Genomic DNA, 20,619 nt, shown 5'->3' on the forward strand with positions numbered 1-20,619 from the left:
TTTTTATTTTAGGCTCTCAGTTATGAGAAGGAAGACCGTTGTTTCTGTTGACAGTGTTATCTTTCCTATATAAAAATGCTAACAGTTCATTTATAAGCTATTTGCTGTAGGTGGGCTGTGGGTGTTAAATTCAAACTTGTTTAATGTTGCAAATAGGATGTAAGAAAATATGATTGAAGCAAACTGTTATGTCAAAGTTGATTTTTAAGCAGTTTTCAGACATGCAGCTAGAAGTTCAGTGCTTTCCAGAATTGTTTGCTTTAGCTAGTAGGAGGAGTTGCCTTTATTTATTCATCAGAAAACTATCTAATCCATTTAATGCCCCTATAATGATTTCTTGTTTCTTTCCCCTTTCACACACGGTATCTCATTAATTAGCATAATTCTACTCATTAACGCATGGATTGTAAGCAGGAATGTTCAAAGGGGTAATGCTTTGTTTCCAGCCTTTCCTTTGTTTTCCTAGCATTGATGAATGTGGATGGGTGATACCTAGAAAAAACTGGAAGCATAGTTAGCTAGAGCCACGTATATGTAAGTGTAGAGACCACGAGGCATGTTCTTTTTCTTGCTCAGAGTCTTGTGTTGTGTATTTGGTGCTTTGCCATATTTGATTTTTTTTTCTCTTCCTGGTGCCTGAACTTCTAGAATCATTCATTCAAGTGAGATTTACAATTTTCAAAATAAAAAGGAATATTTAGCACTGGTAATTACAGCTTAAAATTGAAAATATTTCTTAGTCAGAAATAAGAAGTTAAAAATATATTCGTTTTTACCCTAAGTATCCTGGAGTTTTTAAAGTTGTAATTTCTTTCTGGACATTATGGAAATGCATGGTACTGATGATCACAGGAATGCTTACTGGGAGGTGGCTGGCACTTAATATTTACTGTTGTGTCCCTAAATTTCTAGGTGCTGAAGTGCTATATATGAACATGTCAGCATATAATGAAGGACGCCTTCAGTCATCTTTCTGGATTGTTGATAAACAGCATGTGTACATTGGAAGTGCAAGCCTGGACTGGAGATCACTGGGACAGGTAATTCAATGGAAAAAGTAACCCTGCAGCCTTTGAGCATATAATATTGTTGAGGCCAACAAGTGGAGATGTATTGCTTTCTGTTTCTGATTTGCTGGCACAGGGCTGCTACAGTTTTGATGACTTCTGCATTGACAAAAATGTACTACTATAAACAGTAATTCTCTGAATCAAAACATCTATCCTCAACAGTTATGCTTTGAAATTGGTTGTTGTTGTTTCTTTGTTCGTTTTTTAAAGGGATTGCCTTTTACTGATTTCTGTGATGATGATGTTGTTTGAAGGTTGTAATTTCTGGTTTACCAATTAAAAATAAAGAATAAGCCTCAGCAACCACCAGGTACTACAATCTGCTGCTATGAAGAAATAATTAATCAGTAATGTCATTTGTCTTTTTGTTGGTATCTGTAGCTTTTTTTTTCCCCCTCAGGAATTCTCAGGAACGTAAAAGACTGTAGTAGTGTAATGGAGCATAAATGACCCTGTGAAATCGTAATCGGTTATATTTACGGAGTAGAACCTGTACTTTTGTGTGGCACAACAGAGAGAAAAGGAAGCATTTTAGGTTGATTGTTATTAATTTCTATTTTAAAAGTATTTTCTTAATGTGAGCAGGAACATAAAAAAAACACTCATGATTTTGATAACTGTAAGAATTTTGTAAAGAAGGTGTGTTCGGTATGAAGCTTTTAAGATTTTCTTACAGGATCAGTCTTCTCAGAGTGAAGTAAATCTTTGCTCATATAACATACCTACTTTAAACTGGATGCTATTTTAGTATTTTGAATATGATTCCTCATTGTTAATTTTATTGTCTTTTTTTCATATGTTTGGAAATTTTGTTGGTCTTACCGTCATATACCAGTATATTTTTATATGTGGTGATAAGACAAAAGCCCAGAGGAATATTTGCACAGAGAAAAAATAAGTACTTCTTGCAAGATGTTGTTAAAGAAAATATGCTTTCAATTAGCTGAGAAATGTATGCTAGGTTTTTTTTCAGAAGAGCCTAAGGGCATACGATGCTTGGCTTCTGTTGACATCAGGTATGAATATCCAATTTCCTTACCCCAGAGTTATAGTTTAATACATCAGAATAACTGTCAAAAAGATCTGATATGCAGTCATAAAATAATAATCTGTCTTGAGCTTTCCACTTAGGAGGCAAAACAAGAACAGAGTTCTTCCATTTTATTATGAGTGCTTTCCTCAAGGAGAACGTTCTGGCATGTGCATAGGGCCCGGTGTGACAATGAGCCAAGTCATCACTAGGGAGACTCAGCTCCACTGGTTTTCATTATCAGAGTCTTCATGTAGCTATGTCACAGGGATCAGGCCCCACTTTCCTTTTCTTCAAGCAGCCTCAAAGAGTACACACCAGGTATAACTGGGAAATAGAGTCTCAGGGAGTATCACGTACTCATGCTGTTGGCAGCAGGGTAGAACTCCTGCATTTCTGCAGTGAAAGCAGGGAACTCTCTGAAGATGTCACTACATATTTACTGTTCCATCCTGGCTTTACCTACAAGGAAGGGGCTGTGAAAAGGCAGACTGGGCTGTTGATTACTCACATATGGTCTCTTTAAAAACTCATCCGACTTACAGAGCAACACAACTGTGGATATTGAATCAGCAAACCACCTGGGTGAGTTTCCCTAGACCCTGACAGCAAATCGCAGGATAAAGTAGGTCTGTGCTATTCTAGAAGCATATGGTACTTCGGCCAGTCAAGCACAGCAGTCGTCTTCTCAAACAAAACATTCCATGTGAGTCAGTCCCAGTGTCACTAGCAGCAGCTCTGTTCAGCGGCACAGTTTAAGTTGAAATTATTTGAGTGCATTCAGACTCACATCTTGTAATATCTAAAATGCAATGAAAAGCTTAAGATTTTAGTAGTGCACAGTTGTCAGATCTTTTTTGAATGCCTCCCCTTGTATTTTCTATATGCATAATTTACTGCTTTCTCCCTACTCAGACTTTGCATACATTCAGGCCACTGCACTGCACAATTCATTTAGTAGCACCTGCTCCACTGCTGCAGTGGTAGTGCTGAAGATGCTCACTTTTCATATTGTACCAAATACAAGTAGGTGGCTGTTAGCTTTGCTCACCTGACTTGTGCAAATGCATTTTCTATTAGGCATGAGGCTGGTGCAATGCTCAACAACCAAGTGAAGTTTTTGAGTTCATCTTGCTGTAATTAACAAAAAAAAGATGCAAGCCTCTGCATTTGGTTTGGAGTTTAAAAGGTGTCATTGGTAATTAGTTACAGGGTATGTGTTGGTAAGTGAATAGCAGCAGAATATAACTTCAGTGACTGAGTCTGAATTAGGGACAGGCCAGTTCTAAGGGAAAGCCGTAGTGGAAAAAATAACAGAAACACAATGCAACCATGAAACTGCAAGGTAGGCTGCTCATTGAGTTTATTCAGACTGTACATTTAGATTTGTTTTTCCAGGTGTACAAGTCAAGTTCAAGTAAAAATCAAGAGAAGAATACAGATTTCCATATGTACAGACTTTACACAAAGGAGCATATTCTCAGAACTCTGTAGGATACTAACAATGTGGTGAGCTAGCCCTTTTAACATGACATTTACAATCTGCATATGACATACTTCTTTCTCCAAGAAATCAAAATTTTTTTCCAAGTATTTCTGTCTTTACCTTGGTAGTTATTTACAGATTTTCTCACTGCTGCATCCTGCTCATTTCAAACACCAATAGTCTTGTCTTCAGTATGGAAGGAGGTGGTGTTTATTGCAGAATTACATATGTGAAACTGCAGCAAAGAAACTGGTCTAGCTTGAATTTTGTTTATTTATTTATTTTTGTCATAGAGGAGAGTAACTATTTGAAGATCTGAGTAACTCAAACAGGAGCTGTGGGTTAATATTTTTGTGCCATCAGGATTGTAATCCATAATATCTCCGCATCTCCTTCCTTCGGCAAATGTTTTTCCCTGGAAGCACCATGTGCTCAGGCAGCTTGTGTGATTGTATTTGTATTCAGATCGAGTTTACAAGCTAGGGGTTGCAAAGGTAATCTGCAGCAGAACTCAGAATGGAGCCTGACAGCTTCACATCCTTCTGAGCTTGAGCAAGTTTTGTACACTGGCAAGTATATTGGGCTGCAGTCCCAGAATCTTTACCCTTCTTACCTCTTGCTTGCTAGGGTGCTGGAAGTGAAGAAACACTCGTTAAATGCTCTGTACTGTATGTCACACATCTCAGCACAACAGAATATTTATGCAAGGTTGCTGTGGTAGATATAACTTGATTGTATTGTAGTTCTGTCCCTATCTGTTACAGCATTATACTTTTCTTGTGAATCTGAATCTAAAGCTGAAACAATTATTTAACTTCCAACCTCTCTGAAACCAGCAGCAGGATTTACATGTACAAAGGTGTCAGATTTCCTTTTACAACAGTTGTGGAGAATTCTTCTCTGCATTTATAAGCTTGATGCTAGAAATCAATCTCATATGAGGCTGGCTAAGTTTTGTTGCTATTTTCCTGACTTTCTGTTTCTGACAAGAAGCAGTGCTAGTATTTCCTTTAAAAGCAGTGTTTCTGCTTCAGGAAGAGAGATTTTCATATACTATGTATACATCACTTATGGAATAACATTTATAGTTGCATATATCCTTGTGCTTTTGCCATTTTAAGCTTACCTGAATCTGAGCTTTAACACTGCCAACAAAACTGACAGCACAGACTATACTATATATTTCTGTGTAAAATTGTGTTTCAAGTGGATTGCAAGTTTCCCAAAACTGTAATCATTTTGGCTGAAATCATCTATGCCAGCTTCTGCTTTTGTCTGAAGTCAAAACCCTGCAGGCAAGTGAAAAACAGTGTTTAGCCTTTCTGAAAAAAGGAATTTACAAAAATGAACATTTTCTTATTCAAAATGGAATGTTTTGATCTGTTCTTTGTTCAGGTCTAGATTTTGTCAGGGATATATCTTTTACTGCTGTTAACAATATATGCCAAGCACTCCTCAATCACATAATCTACTGCAAGTTTGCCATTTGTCGATGCCTAACAGTAATTCTTCAGGAAGTCCTTTCCTGTCTGTCTCACTTCATTCCCTGAGCTTCTGTGTGGTTACATACCTCAGCTTGGGGACACCGATAGACCGAAAGAGTTCTGGAGTACCACTGAGATGCAGAGGTGTAATGGGAGGAGATTAGACCAGAAAGGAGAAGGTAAGTGGCTGGCTGGACTGGTCTGGATGCTCTGGTCAAGTAACCTAAAGGGTCCCCAAAGGGACATGGGTTTGGTCTGGATGCTCTGAAAAACCACCAGCAAGACAGAAAGCTGACTATGGAGGGGGCTGAGGAACCTGCAGGAGACTGTCACCGCAAGATAATGAGACTGGGGAGGTGTAGGAAGGAAGGAAGGAAGATGCTGAATAACAATGATCCCAGGGAAAACTGAAATTAGCTATGTGAGGAAGCCAGGCAGATTAAACTGCAGGACAGGTTTGCTGAAAAGATGGGAGAGTACAGGTATTGAGAGAATTGCAAAATCAGTTAGGAGGTGAGAAATTGTATGGTGATGTGCTAGGAAAATACAAGTGAGGGCTGTTGAGCAGAACAGGGACAAGAGGCTGGGAGCTGAGACTGAGAAATGAGTTTCAGTCAAAAGACAAAGTCTGCGGGTGCAGTGTGGAGGTCTGCAATGGGAACTGGTGGGTGAGGACTGGGAGCCAGGGGCTGAGAAAGTCTCTGCCTCTTCTTGTTCAGGCTCTGGTTTGTACCATCATTTACGTGCTTAACTAAAACATTAAAAGCGATGTAAAATTAGTGTCTTAAGTAAGCTCCTGTTACTGTTTTCTTAATTGTAGTGTTCTGTTTGACTGGAAAATATACCTTCCACAGTCCTTTGAGCTGGTGAAAATGCTTTTCAAACACTGAGTTTGTGATTTTGTCCAGTAGCTTTTTCTGCATTTTTTGTTGTTTTCTTTTAAATTTTGCTCTACTGAACCATTCTTTCTGAACAGGGATATAAACTGTTACGCTACTAATGATGGCTTCTTTGAAAGTTTTCCAATCTCCTTTTGGAACTGTAGCAGTAAAATAGTCTTTTCACTGATCTAGATTCTTCCTTGTACATTTTTTAAACTGATAAAATGGTGCAAAGATTACAAACTACTCTTTCATCAAGCTGGTATACATGGAAAAAATTATATAAAGGCAGTCACTCATTCTTTCTGGTGTCATTTGCCCTTTAAAATGTGATTTAGTAGGGACACTAGAATAGGTAGATTGAAAAGAAAAAATCTTAAATTACATTTTGAACTTTGTATCTCATGAGAGATCTATGTAGTCATCTGTACAACTTCCATCTTCTGCTTCACTGACATATTTGTTAATTGCTGCAATTGGTGAAGCATCTTCCCAGTGTTGCCAGGCTCTTATTTAAGATGTACTTAAGGCAGTGACACACAGAAGTCTACTGTTAGTCAGCAAAATGTGTACATCTCTGCTAAAATGTCTGGTTAAGAAGAGTTAAAATTGCACAGATTTACTCCATCAGCTGCTGCCTGTGATTTGCACTAGTAACAATAAAAATGATGCCATATTCTACTTTATGGTTACTCAACCAGGTAGCTTATTAATGTAATTAATTAATAAATTATCATCCATAATAGCAGTGCAGAACAAGAGCTAACAAAAAATGCCATGTTTCATTTTTTCCATGGCTTCCTCAAATAATTTTAGTGAAACCTGAAAATGCTTTTTGCTCCTTAATTCTCAAAAGGACCATGTTTGTAATACAAACAGAACTGTTAATCAGCTCAACATACACTTTGGAAGCTCTTCATGCTAACAGCATTTTTGGAAAAGTTTTATTATTCACACATGAGTAGCTGAATCCAGTGGCCAAACAACTGTAATGGGTTAGCTGAACCATTTCAGAAAAACATGTTTGTATGTGATAATCAGTCCTTGGAAAATGTATTATGAAAAATTATTGAAATGAGTAAAAATTAATCCGGTTGTCTTCCTGGAAGTGGAATCAGGTTAATATTAACTACTCATGCTGTAGGCTGAAGTTGTGACTTCTAACAAGTGGCAGGTAATCCAAGCGTCTGTGTGCAGTTAATGTCCACATCTGAACTTCTGAGCTCTCAACAGGGCTGCTGCCTGTTCCTTCCCTGTAACTGGTAGACTGGTTGTGAACACCTGGACCACTAAACAAGTGTGACATATCCAGAGTCCTCCAGTTACTGACAAGACTGAGGTCAGGACCATCAGCTGGGACGTCGCTCCTGTGTTGCACTTCAACACACAAACTGTTTAGACTGAGGAAAAAAGTGTCTTGGCATGCCAGAAAAGGTAGGGGTGCTGGGAAGAAACATTCTTGGGGAAAAAAAAAGAAGTAAGCCTGAAAATAAGGTTAAGTTCTTGGCTGGAGAAAGGATCCTAGAAGTAGAAGGTCCTGGAAATCAGGGATCCGTGAGGAGATGGAGGCTGATGATATCCCACGGAATTTGGCTGGCAACAACAGGGAGGTGTGAATGTGAGCAGCCACAAAGTAGGGATGGCCCCAACTTTCTGTTCCAGCATCCCAGGCCAGCAGCCACCTCCCTGAAGGGATGGGAGGCGGTCCAAGGTGGACAGCAAGGAAGTGTGCTTGCAAAAATTGAGCAGCTAGGAAAGTTGCCTCCTATCTTTCTTAGACAAACCCCAATATTCTCTGTCGGTGGTCTTTTACTCTCTCAATACTCTTCTCCTTTGGAGCTGTAAGTTAGAAATTGCTGATTATATCTGCGTAATCGAAGCTTGTCAGGAAAACAGATAAACTGTCCCAGCACTGCTAGGACACAAGCAGTGACTTATTCTATCTAAGGGGCTTGGTTTTTATTCAGTGCTTTGAGATATTAAATAAATTGTGCAAGAGGGCAAAAATATGGTAATATTAATTTCTAAAGTACGAAAGAGCTCTAGCAATTATGAATTATCAGTTACATTTAAATAATTACAAATAAGTTGCTTAATTCATTTATTCCATTAATAATTCATTCAAAACAACAGTCAGATTAGCTGTGTGAAATGACAGAACTGACATAATTATTCTGAAAAAGTTTATTAAGCATCTGTAGCTGAAGTAGATAAGCAAGGTTGTGCTTTTTACAAAAAAACGTGAATAATCTAGTGCATACTTCCAGTGCAATTATGCTGGATTCTTATTTTTTCTGAAATTAAGAACGCTGTATTTATTGGGAAGACAAAATGTACATTTTTTGTGTCAATTTTAAGCAAAAATTACTGGGTAGTGTTTTGCCTTAGTATGATCTAGAATTTTAATTCAGCTGTACAAAGGCTTACAACAGGATGAGTGCAGGAGCACTTGTTTATTTCTCAGGCCTTCTCCCTTACAACATAGAAAAAAGGAGACAAAAGCAGTAGCTAGAATGCTTCTCTACCTTTTTCTCCTTCTCTTGTTTCCCAAGACAGTTGGCCTCTGATAAAACATAACCTCTTTTTCTTTCTTCTTTCTTTGAGATGACAAAAATTGGAAGAAAAATATGGTGTCTCATGTATCAAGAACTGCATCTAACTGCAGTTTGGGGACAATTTGGGATTGTGGGAGCAATGCTCTAATTGCTTGAGGAGTAAAATCAATGAGATGCAATCCATCCAGTTCTTTACTCAAAGTCTCATCCCAATTATATGTGGAGGACTATTTCTGTCACAGCTTAATCTTGTTGAACTTCATCCCATTGGCTTCAGCCCATCAATCCAACTTTTTCAGATCCCTCTGTAAGGTCTTCCTCCCTCTAGGCAGATCCACACTTCCCCCCAGATTGTTGTCACCTGCAATCTTAATGAGAGTGCATTCAGTGCCTTCATCCAAATCATCAAGAAGGACATTCAATGGGCCAGACCCCAGTACTGACGGGAACACCACTCATGACAAGTCGTCAGCTCCATTTGCCACCACTCTCTGGCCCTGGCCATCCAGCCAGTTCTTTGCACAGCAAAGAATGTATCTGTCCAAGCCATGGGCTGCCGGCTTCTCTGGGACAATAATGTGGGAGACAGCATCAAAGGCTTCGCTAAAGTCTAGGCAGACTATGTCAAAAGCCTTTCCCATATCCACCAAGCAAATCACCTGTCATAGAAGGAGATGAGGTTGGTCAGAGTGGATCAGTGTTTCATGAACCCATGCTGGCTGGGTCTGATCTTTTGACACAGGTCTAAAACAAGAGTTTCTTGAAACTCAGGATGCTCCTGAATACTCCTAGGAGCAAATACAGTCTATAGGGCTTTTCTTTTTCTCTCAGATAAGAGGAATAATTATTTTCTCAAACTGCATCCTTAAAAGCTGTAGTTTCTATTTACTTGTGCCATCTATGTTATCCTTCCATAAGAACAATATATGTAAGTATTTAACTTCTCTACACAAGGACATCATGGTGATCTCATTTATTACTGCTTTCCAAAAATGTTACTATAGCACAGCCACCTCTCCAAACTGATCACTGAGGCGGGATCTGTACATTTGCAATTTCTAGTAATGACAGCTGCATCTTATCTTTACAGAACTGCACAGAGCAAGAAGCATGCTATCATCGGTCAGTCATTTTTTTTTTTAACTTTTATCTAAATTAGTCTCTTGAAGTTATGTAACAGTGCATCTGGTCCTTCTGAGATAAGATGCTTTGTCTGACACTTAGTGGAATTGCATCTTTTCACTCTAGCAAACATTACATTGTGTTTCCACTGATAGAATGCTGTTTCTTGTATTAACTACAGTTATGTCCCTAACATGCATTTTAGACTATAGCCTATCCCTACTGTCGTCTTCTAATAATTTGCTTAATTTTCTTACTGTCCCAGAGGTATCTTATTGCTGTTAGTAAATTGGGCATAGTCTCAAGTGCTGAGCAACTTAAAACAGCTTCTGCAACTTCATTATCCAGCAAAGTTCAAGCTGGCTCAGACAGGTAAGTGTTATACTGAAAGTACATGTAGCAGACTACCTGTATACTCCATCTACTAAATTCACATTTCATGTTATCCCTCACATTTGGCAGAGAGTATCTGTTTCTACTAAGTTTGTATATATTATTAACTCCGTGATCCAATCCTGAAAATACTCATGCTGCTAGTCTGATTGACTTCAATGGGATTATTTCCAAAACTAGCCCATATTATAAAGATTAAAATGTAACCTAGATCTTAAAGCATACGTTGATGAGTCAAGATGTGAAGAAAACATATGCGAGTAGGTGTTACACAGCTGTACTGACAATTAAATACCTTTTTTGTGCTTTTAGTTCTCATAGCATAGAAAGCAAACTGGATTGTGAAAACTCTGCTGTGATGTTGTTACAGCTCAGAGGATGCCTGGAAGTATATTTATTATTTTTACTCAGATCTTTTGGCCAGGGTCCTTTTCTTTAACCAAATCTGTAGCAGTTTAATGAGTGCTGTTTCTCCAAAATATCAGCTTTTCTTTACTCCTTTCTTCCTTTCTTTTTCTTTGGAGAGTGGGTGGCAGGAGATATGTTGTTCTTGGAAATGCACAGAACACACAATGTGCCTCTGTCATGGTGCAGAGTTTGTATGTTTGGAAGTCTGGCATTTTATTTTGTTCTTTAACTGAGACAGGCCACTTTTTTCTGTTACATTCAGTAGATGAGGAAAGTCAGCATTCCCTGTTACACTTACTTGGCTTGAGATTTCTTATCGTGCCATTCAGTATTTACAAACAAATCTCAGTGAAGCAAATGGGCTGTTGTGCCTCTCTCTAGCATTGCTGTACACTGCAAACAAACAGAAGACTGATTAAAGCTGGATGGAAATATAGATAATGTGTCTACTATACTTGGGTTTTGTGCCTTTTGTTGCTGCCTGGCACTGTTTTTGATTCCTCCTTAGTTCTGTGGATTTCTGTTTTTGCAATCAAGTGAGTGAAAATAGCCTAGGGCTGTGTGTTTCCCTTGCACTTAAAGCAAAGAAGGCTTCCCGTGACACATCAGCTTTGCTTGTTTCTCGAGATGCAGAGCCAATCTGAAACTGCAACATGTTAGGAAGGCATTCTCTGATAGTATATTTCTCCTAATGCCATGTCCATTCTCACATGTATCACATCTATCACATGTATCACATGATGCACTCAGGGTAAAACAGGGCAAACTCTATCTTGCTGCATAGTTTTATTTGATTTCTGTTGACTCAAAGAATGTGCTCATCATTCTCTCAGACCTTTCAAATTAGGTATCTATTTTCATCTTTTCATTTACTGTGAAAGTTCCATAGAAGAGGTTCACCTACCATTGGAGTAACCAATAATAAATTGGTTGAGTCAATAAATAATAGGTCTACAGAACAAAATAATGTAACATCCTGTTAGAACAGTCGTTTCTGTCCAAGGCAGCACAGGATATTCTTGTAAGAGAATCACCAGTCCAAAGAAAAATCAAAAGAAAATTAGAACAATTCTTTCTCATAGTTGTTTGCTTGCTTTTTAATACTTGCCATGTAAACACTACATTTTAAAATATAGAAGAATTATAGAAAATAAAAGTCACTGGTGAGGATGGTGAGAAGGGTGTCCAAGCAAGCCTGTATAAGAGCTGTATGCAGTGAACAGTAGAAGAGAATGTCCAAAACTGGGTTTGCTTTGAGTTTATAGATCCTCCAACCAAATACGTTTACAAGTGTGAGTCCTATGGTTTCATTTGTCTCATGTTAATTAAGAAACCCTGAAATAGCAAGACATGCTGAGCTGGTAATGTGCATTACTGCAGGTATTGCACTAGAAGGCTGTGTGATTTCTGCACTGGCCTGGTGGTAGAGTCTTAAATAAGTAAACTTAGGCGGACAGAAGAAAGGCTGTAAATTCTATATATGTTGAGCTGAAAGAGAACTTGATCATTAAAATACAACTGAATCTCTGAGGAGGAGGTACTGCACCACAGCCTGTTCTGTCATCTCCCACAAGAACATGCTGGCAACTAATCTTGGTCAGTAATGTTAATGAATGGAGGCAGATTCCTCTCGGAGGAATTTAGCTATTAGCATACCCCATCAGATCAATCTTGTTCAACTAAACAATTAAAATAACAGCATTAAAATAATCATGACAGTAAATTCCCAGTATGTCAGTGGTTCCATCCATGCATACATACCTTGATATTGCACAGATAGTTCTCTTCTAGATAAATATCTTCATTCAGAATTGCCTCAGCTCCTAAAAGTTCCCTGGTGCAGCAACCCAGTAATCTCTCACTTTTACAATGGAGGCCTTTAAAGGAAAACTGGATTTAATATTGTTCTGTGAAAAAGATACATGATGCATCAGGCTGAAAGACAAGGCTATAAATCTCCATGAGTATGGCAAAGAAGGACAATCATTTCAGTCATTCTCTGAAAGGAATAATGAGTCTACAGTTCGGTATAAAATCTAATCTTTCTATATACACAAGTCATTGAGCAGAACAAAACAGATTCTGACAAAGCATTCCTTCCATATGAATGTGCAGAATTAATAGCACCTCTAAACCTTTTCAGATTTTGACACTGTCTTCACAAGCATTAAAGCCTGGTTTGGAAGTCATCTTGCATTCACCTTTATTAACTTTGCCAAGTAAACAGCAGTCTCCAAAGCAGTGAGATCATCAGTGTTTGCATGGAAGTGTTCAGTGGCAAACTTAATCACTTGATGAAGATACATGGGGAGGCATGTGCCAACAGAAATGTGAGATATATCTCCAGAAAATTTCAGGAGAATTCCTGTTAGGCAATCAAAATTCTGTAATCAATACAATGACTAATAGGCATTTCCTTTGAAGTTAATGGCATGGTAGATTTCTATGATTGGGTAGCAGATCATTTTGTATGTAGCTCTGCCATGTGGGTACAGAAAATATGCACTAGGTATATGCACCATGTATATATATAACAGTTTCATGATGTACATTTTGCTTTTTAACAGAGTGTACTGAAAATGCTTTTTATCATCTTTGTGACTGATACTTTAATACCTTCATCTCTCTATGTGTCATAACAAAGAACTCAGTTTAAAAAGAAATTATAGGAGAAAAATATTATCTATTTTCAGATTTAAAGAGATTGCTAATGCTATATTTGAATACCATATTTTCAAGTGTATTTTCAGGCGTTTCTTTCCTTTTCCTATAAAGTTAGTGATTACTGTTCGGTACTGCAGTTGGAAATGGCATCAAATGTTAAGTTTAATGCCAAGTTTTTTTCACTGGAGAATACAGTAGGGCCACATCTTTACAGAAGTGACAGCTTCCATGTCAAAGAAGCCAGAAACCTACTACTGAGAAGAACAGGAACAAAAAGCAAGTATGGATTTCTAAAATACATTTCTGTATAGGCTAGCTATTATCCTGGGGCTGCCTATGTAACGCATATGTGATATTTAACTAGATCACTTTACTTATCTAACCTGGTTGGACCTCTAGCTTACCTTAAGACCCTACACATTTCATTTGATCAAGATTAAAAAAAGAAAAAAAAAAAAGCCTTTGGCCCTCACTGCCTGTGATCAGGTAGCATGGGAAGGCTGAACAGTTCCAGCAGTAATTCATATGCAATGTCACTGTCCCAGTTTCTGTCCACAGCATGCCTGCCACCGATCTATACTCAGTTTGTAAAATGAAAACCCACTGTGTGTGTCAGTAGTGTTATAAATAATGCATCCAATTAGTCAGCTATGTGCTGCTGCATTTCCCTGTAGCTCATGAATCTGAAAGCCCCAAAGAAACTGTGCTCTGATAGAAAAGGTTTATACACAAATAGCGCCTTTATTCTGAGGTCAGTCCTTTGTGCTCTCCTCCATGCGCTGTGCAGCAGAAGATGTAGGCAGGCTGCCCCTTGCAGCATTACTAAGGGTGAGAACAAATGCTCAGAGCTCACGCTGTGATTTCCAGCTGCGTGAGGAGGATGCAAGATAAGGGCTGACGGAGGGCGATACAGGCTCTGATGCGTCAGAAAGAAGCAGAGGCATGTATGCGCATGTGTGTGGTTAAGGAGATTCCAGGGCCTTCCAGAAGCTAGCAGGATCCTTCAGATCACCTTTTAATTTTGCTGCAGTTCCAGTAAGGTAGTGAGTTGTTTGATTTCATAGGAGTGACACAGGTACTGAATGTGATGCATCTTGTCAGCAGTGAAATGATGGGCAGCAGCACGTGCTTCTTTCCTTCCTAATCGGCCTTTTTCTTTAATAGAATGAACAAAAACTGCATTTGAAAAGAGAAATGGAACCAAGTTAGGAAATCTAATTAATGTGAATTCTACAGTAAAGAAATAAATCAAGCTTGATTCTGGAGAAATGGTTTCTTGCAGTTTCTCGTTTGCTCTTCCCCTGAAGAGACACTTGTGCTTGCTTTGAGGGAGTTATGAAATTGTAAACTGAAGAGTCATCTGATAATGATAAATTAGGCTGTGATTATGCCAAATGATATTAATTATGCTGATAGAGATTATAGCAGGAAATTTTTAACTGATTCTTTTCTGCCTTCTGGCTTGCCCTGATAGGCAGTGATGTGTTGCTGTGTTTGGTTTGTTAGTGAAAGCAGCAGTGGAGGTAATAAAGCCCAAACTTCCACTCAGTGCTGTGTTGGGTTCCACGGGAACGTCACCACACAGTGGCCTGTGGTTTAAACAAATTTGATTTGTATTGTTTGAAAAAGTGCATTTATTTTTGAAGAATTCCATACCAATGAGCAGATAGCTGAAAAACAAGGATTGTTTTTGTTGGTGCTGTTTTCTAATGTGCTAAGGACACCAGGGATTTCTTGTTTTCTACTTTGAATATACGTGGATATCTCATCCTCACAAAGCTTTTTTCACACTGTGCCATGAGATAGAAAGTCCCTTCATTGGCATTTCTAGCTTCCTCTGCCTTTCTGCAGCAATATCTGTCAGCAGAAATGAAATGCTGAACCAAATTATCAGCTCTGGAATTATCTGCCTTATTGTGGCAGCCTTTAGCATTAGGAAATAAAGGCAAAAATAGCACATGAAGTTGTAACTTCTCTGACACTTCTAATCTGTGAGAGCCGCGGACTGAGATCTATCAAATATACCTTCTAGAGGTGAGAATTAAAGACCAGTGAACTGACAGAGGCTGCCAATTCAGTTGTACACTAGCAGAGTACAGCTAGTCCATTTTGATGTCCCTTCTTGTCGTTTGATGAGAGCATGGCATGGCTTTGTACCGACGTTCAATGCAAATGCAATGTGCCCCGTGCATCGACTGTGTGACCTCTCCTCAGTCACGTGTTCAGGCTTATTTTCAGCACAGTGGCTTGAATGACAGTTTTCCATTTTCAGTGATGGGATCTTAGGTTGAGACTGTATTTTGATGTCAAATGGAAGGGATTTTTTTCTAGCTTAGTAGAAACTCTGCCTGCCAGTTATGTTCGAGTTGCATAAAAACAAGATGATAGAGAACCTTTAACCTTGAGTGATAGCAGTGTTTATGGAGGGTTGAAAGCAGTGAAAAAAAAAACAACCCAGAAAACTTAACAATTTGAAGAGCTGAGTACCATGGCAAAGAATATATGAAACTATGTAAAGAGTGCTGGCTGAGCCACAGGGCCCAGTGCTGGTCACTGAAGTGAGCGACCAAGGAGGAGAAAACACTGGGACTGACAAGGAACAAAAAAAATAGAACTGGGAAGAGCTACTGGGCTGGGCTATGGTAGGGGCACAGATGAGACTGTACAAATTTAGAAAGCTAATTCTGTAAGAAAAACAAATAAGGCATTATTTACGCAGAATTCTTCTAATACAGTGTCAGTATGTTAAACTAAACAAAGCTGCCAAACTGCAGAAATGCTAGAAAAGATGCCTATGTAACATCACCCTACTTTGTGCATAGGTACTGCAATAATGTTTACTGACATATTTGGTTTTTCCCAACATTTCTAGTTCTTCCAGCTGTGTTATCCATACCAAATCAACACCTATTCAGCATTTTGCTTTTCGTTACTGAACAAGCTTTAGTGCACACCACTGAAACTTTCTACAGAAAGGTGGTCATTTAATGCCTTCGGGGGCTTATATTGTCTCGTATCTCAGTACTATTTTTTTCTTTATTGTAATAGTCTGGAAAACCATGAGCTTAGGAGGAAAGACTCTTCATGCACAAAGATTTTAAAACTTTTCTTGTCAATGCTACAGTGAAACAGGTCACCCCCAGTTTGCTCGTACAGTAAAGAACACTCAACTTGAATAAATTCACTATTACCCAGATTTTAGGGGTTGAGCTGTACTTCTTTGAATTAACTCTTGACTTATATCTCTTATGTGATTTTCTTATTGTTCGTTAGCTATTTTTAATGTAAGTTTGGATCTTGTAGAAACACAAACAACCTGTTCTCAGTAACATTTAAATACCATATTTGCGCACAAATACTACAGAAGTCTGGGACTCTGTTTATCCATCTTGTGACTCAGTGCTTTAACTTATACAGGTCTGTAAAAGTGTAAACCCTTCCAACAGGTATTGTTTAGAGTTTTTAACTGTTGTTTTATGCAGTGTATTTTGTTACAAAAAGCACCTAGGACAAATGAGTCCCAGAGGACAAGGTGATACATTTGATAACTCCTATATTAATTAGACAACTATGGAATCTAAGCAAGGCACCAGGGAGGTTTATGAACAGGTCTTGCAAGGTGATACATTGGAGAATGGTTGAGAGTTTAATTCTATGAATTTCTGAATACCATTTCTTCAATAAAATTGCCCACAGAAAACAGGAGCAATAATTTCATTGTAACGGTTAATCACAGCATTTAAAGCTTGAATTCCTAAAAAATCATCACATTTTCAAAGTATAGAACAGATAAGAAAATTTATTTTGCCTATTGACAATTTTTAACATCCAAAGAAGCACTTACTGTCAGGTAGCTGATGTGAGACGGTGTTTTACTCACTTCCTGAGAATGTAGTGTTTTACTATTAATCTTTTCTATTTAGTATTTTCCAACAGGACTGTAGGTCTCATTCTTATCTGCATGGAAGGGAAAAGTGGAACTTGGAGCAGAAGCAGGGCTGTGCTGGATTTAGATTTCACTGAATTTTCTCTCTTGTTTCTAACACAACAAAGCTATGAAGCCTCTGCAGTGTACTAAGAACCAAACATGGCGGGAGTATTCAGACTCTGGATGCACAGGGTTTGGTTGCAGGTTCTAGCAAAGTGCTCGCTGAGGTTTGTACTTTGCTTTTTTGATGAGCTCTAATGCCTCCAATTGTTTTGCGAGAAAGCAAGGAAGTGCTGCAGCCTGCGCAGCCTCTTCAGAGTCAGGTTGTATTTTTGTTGTACATCAAAGTGACAGCCACTCGAGTGGGGTCTGTTACACCTAATGAATTTGTGATGAGCGCTACTCCTGTTATCCCATTAGAGCCAAGCCTGCTACAACACTCCTGTCAAACACCACGGTACCAAGAAACGCTTCTCCCTTTCTCAGATCTCTCAGCTTTCCCTCCCCTGGGGATGGTCATCCTGCACTAGGGCTGCAAGGCACCCAGCACACATCCTTCCTGTCCCTCTCAGTGGGTTTGGTGAGGGCTGTGGAACAGCGGTGTGAAAGGAGCCATAGGGTGATGTTGTGTGTGACTGGAGAGCTACTGAGCACTGTCTGCTGCCAAATGAAAACAGGAGGGATATGGGAGAGGTGTCATATGAGGCTGATAACTGAGTGAAAAGGAACCCAGTGTCTGGAGCGCAGGCTGACCACATATCTATAGCATGCTATGAGAAGATCCTGAGTTTACCACTGAAAATATCTGCAGCCTGCTCTATGGTGGTAATTAATACAGTCTGTTATTTTTCTTCAGAAGCTACAGAAAAGCTGATGCCCTTTTAAACCTTAATAATTGACAGATCACACTTCTTGTTACTCCACTGCCCTGGTATTGTCATTCTGCTTTTGCTCAGTCATACATTTGGAAATTGCTCATTAAAACCCCCCACAGGCCTGAAAAGATAATGAAATACATTTTCAAACACAGACAAAGGGCAGACAGGAGGCAAACACATGCAGCCCTATACGTAATGGTCTGCTGAGTAAATTTAGAATCCAACAACAGACTCCCTGTAGTTATTCCAGTACTTCTCTAGCACAGGCAATGGATGGCGCCTGCAGCTTGTCTGAGCTTTCAGGCAAATGGCAGCTGGTGCCTCAGGAGAGCTGCACAGCACTTTCAGGATCGGATGATCAGACTTCAGATAGAGCAATCATTAAACTTTTTTTATTTTTTAAGAAATTAATAAGGAATTTTCTGAAGCCTCCTGCTCTGCTCACACAAGTCAGATACTACAAGCTGTGAACCAGATTGTGCCACTCTTATGTAGGTCAGATAGTACCCTGCCTACACAGGGAGGCTGTTTCCTAGAGTGTATCCCAAGATAAATATAGAACACGCTGTCTGGTCTGTGCACTGTGGGCTAAGGAGACAATATGTGCCCTAACCCCATCATCCATAAGTTTCTAAAAAGCCTTACTAACACTGTTTCTCACACTGTGGAACTGGAGTGTTACAAATCCACAACCCTTTTGTTTTAGATTATCTCCCCTTGTTTTCTCATTTTGTAAGTGACACCTACAAATGTGTAAGAGCAAAGAACAAGCAAAAATTTCTATTAGTGAAATCTTGCTCACAGTCCAATCTAGTAAGTTATTCTTCCTCTTGTCACAAAAATCGTTTTTTTCTAATTAGAAATACTTAATTTTTTAATTCTCTTTTACTTTTTGCAGCTTAATTGTCTTCTGTAGTTAGAACATCATCATACAGGGCCACTGTCATTTTTCCTTGAGTCTTTGTAACCATTCACTTCTCTGGTGATTTAAGAAAGCACTTCCTGGCAAGAAAGACAGATGCTGACTTGGTAGTCTTTAACAGATTCTGTACAAGTGGAAATGGTGTGAGCAAAAACAAGGGTAGCCTGCTCCTTTGTTTTTCATTCTTTGAAAAGGTCACTTATGGTGGCTCTTAAATAAGGAAAGAGAGGACATAAAATTCCCTGTTCCCAGATGCCAACTTATGCTTTGAAAATATCAACTAAAATATCACAAGCAACTTTTTTTTCAGATTTTCCTATCTCAGCATTTCAGGTCCATTTTGAGGCATTCAAATTTGTGACTTTCATTTCAGATTTATCTTCCATAGATTTTGATTTCTCGAGACCTTCTTCGCTTTAATTTTTCACTGGTATTTTCATTACTAAGTTAAAAGATGCTTTTAAAACTTGGGCTGAAGAAATACTTCCCTTGCCTTATAAGCTCTAGTCCTAGAGGAATTTACCACATCAGGTATCTTGGATGATGCTTAGCTGCAGGTTTCAGTCAGTGGAAGTCAGGGAACAATGCTCTGATTTTGATTCTTTCAATATAAATGTTTTTTCTGCCTTTCCTGTGAGACTATTGAGAGGAAAAAAAAAAAAAAAAGTCTGTAATAAACAGCAGCTCTCAAACTGAAAGGAAATTCTTTTCCCATATCTAGATGACATACAACTTCATACTAAATCTGTCACTAGCACATCCTTGCAACCCACTCTCAGAAGTGCCTCCAGGATGATAGGCTTTGTGATTAACTGGGAAAAAAGCAGTCCCTCATCAACTCAGTATGGGAGTAAAAACAGGCTCTGTGTAAAAGATGCTTCTGAAGCAGAAGCACAATGTTTTAGACTCCAAACCTACTTAAGGCTGTTCCACAACAATGGGGCTGAGGTTTCTGTGAATTTTTTTGTGCTGTTTTCCTTTCAAGGTGACTGTAACAAGCCCCCAGACTGACATCTAACCTTATTTTCTAAGAAAATGAGCTCTGCACAGTAAGTGTATGAGTTGCTGTCTGCCTTTTTCCAGTAACTTTCAAGCTACCTTCCAAGTTCAGGCAAATTTGAACCGAACTCCATAAAGCTTAATGAAAACAGGCAGTTGGGAAAAGAAAGTAACTCTTGTGCCAGAGGAAAAGGAGGAGTCCAGTCGGTATCATGTACCAGTGAGCCTGCATGGGGAGAGTTCTTATCATGACTCCAGAAGCAGGGAAAGCTTTGATCATTGTGTCCCTCCAGAGAGGACAACTGCACAATGCAGTGCTGTGGGCAGCCAGGTTCATTATTGCAGTGTGAACGCACATCCATCCTGGAGTGGTGTCACCGAAGCCCATGTGCCAGGCAAGGTCTGGCTGGGGCTGGGCCTGCTGTTTGGACACAGCGGGTACTGTGGAGTGGATGCAAGGTGGGTTGTAAAAATGGCAGAGATATAAAGCGGGTAGTACCCCAGGCTGCTTCCTCATCTCTGTAAGTAAGGGAGTGCAGAGGCAGAAGAGCAATGCTTTGATTTGCAGAGAGGGAGAAAGCACAATTCTCTGAAGATAGCTGCTCACACACATGCAAGTCTGACAGCCGCTGGTGTGCTGTTTGGTCACTATTTTATCCTTCTGCTTAATGGAAGGGATAAAGCGGAATAGTAATAGTGGAACTCAAAAGTGAAAGGAAACCTGTAACCACATAATTATGTAGGAATCAGCTAAGAGCCGTGAAAAGCCGATTAAGCTGTATTATGCAGATACATGTAA

General features: G+C 39.1%; 1 protein-coding gene and 1 long non-coding RNA gene across 8 annotated transcripts in view; one reads left to right on the plus strand and one right to left on the minus strand.

Annotated features, from left to right (window-relative positions):
* The window catches only part of PLD5 (phospholipase D family member 5), a 167,695-nt gene that overhangs the window by 121,537 nt on the left and 25,539 nt on the right, over positions 1-20,619 (plus strand). For all 5 annotated transcript variants that reach the window (XR_014882126.1, XM_085219641.1, XM_085219644.1 and 2 more), the window contains one exon: positions 913-1,040. Coding sequence is in view for 4 of the 5 variants with exons in the window: in XM_085219641.1 (XP_085075767.1) it covers positions 913-1,040 (128 nt within the window). In the remaining variant the exon portion in view is untranslated. The remainder of the gene's footprint in view (positions 1-912; positions 1,041-20,619) is intronic.
* Positions 8,121-20,619, minus strand: part of LOC116216313 (uncharacterized) — a 56,321-nt gene continuing 43,822 nt past the window's right edge. For all 3 annotated transcript variants that reach the window (XR_014882127.1, XR_014882128.1, XR_014882129.1), the window contains exons 4-6: positions 12,191-12,306; positions 10,728-10,822; positions 8,121-8,874 (exon numbers count right to left, since the gene is read on the minus strand). This is a non-coding gene — a long non-coding RNA (uncharacterized LOC116216313). The remainder of the gene's footprint in view (positions 8,875-10,727; positions 10,823-12,190; positions 12,307-20,619) is intronic.

This window comes from Meleagris gallopavo, chromosome 2 (assembly GCF_905368555.1).
Source record: "Meleagris gallopavo chromosome 2, MGAL_WU_HG_1.1, whole genome shotgun sequence".
Taxonomy (NCBI): Eukaryota; Metazoa; Chordata; class Aves; order Galliformes; family Phasianidae; genus Meleagris; species Meleagris gallopavo.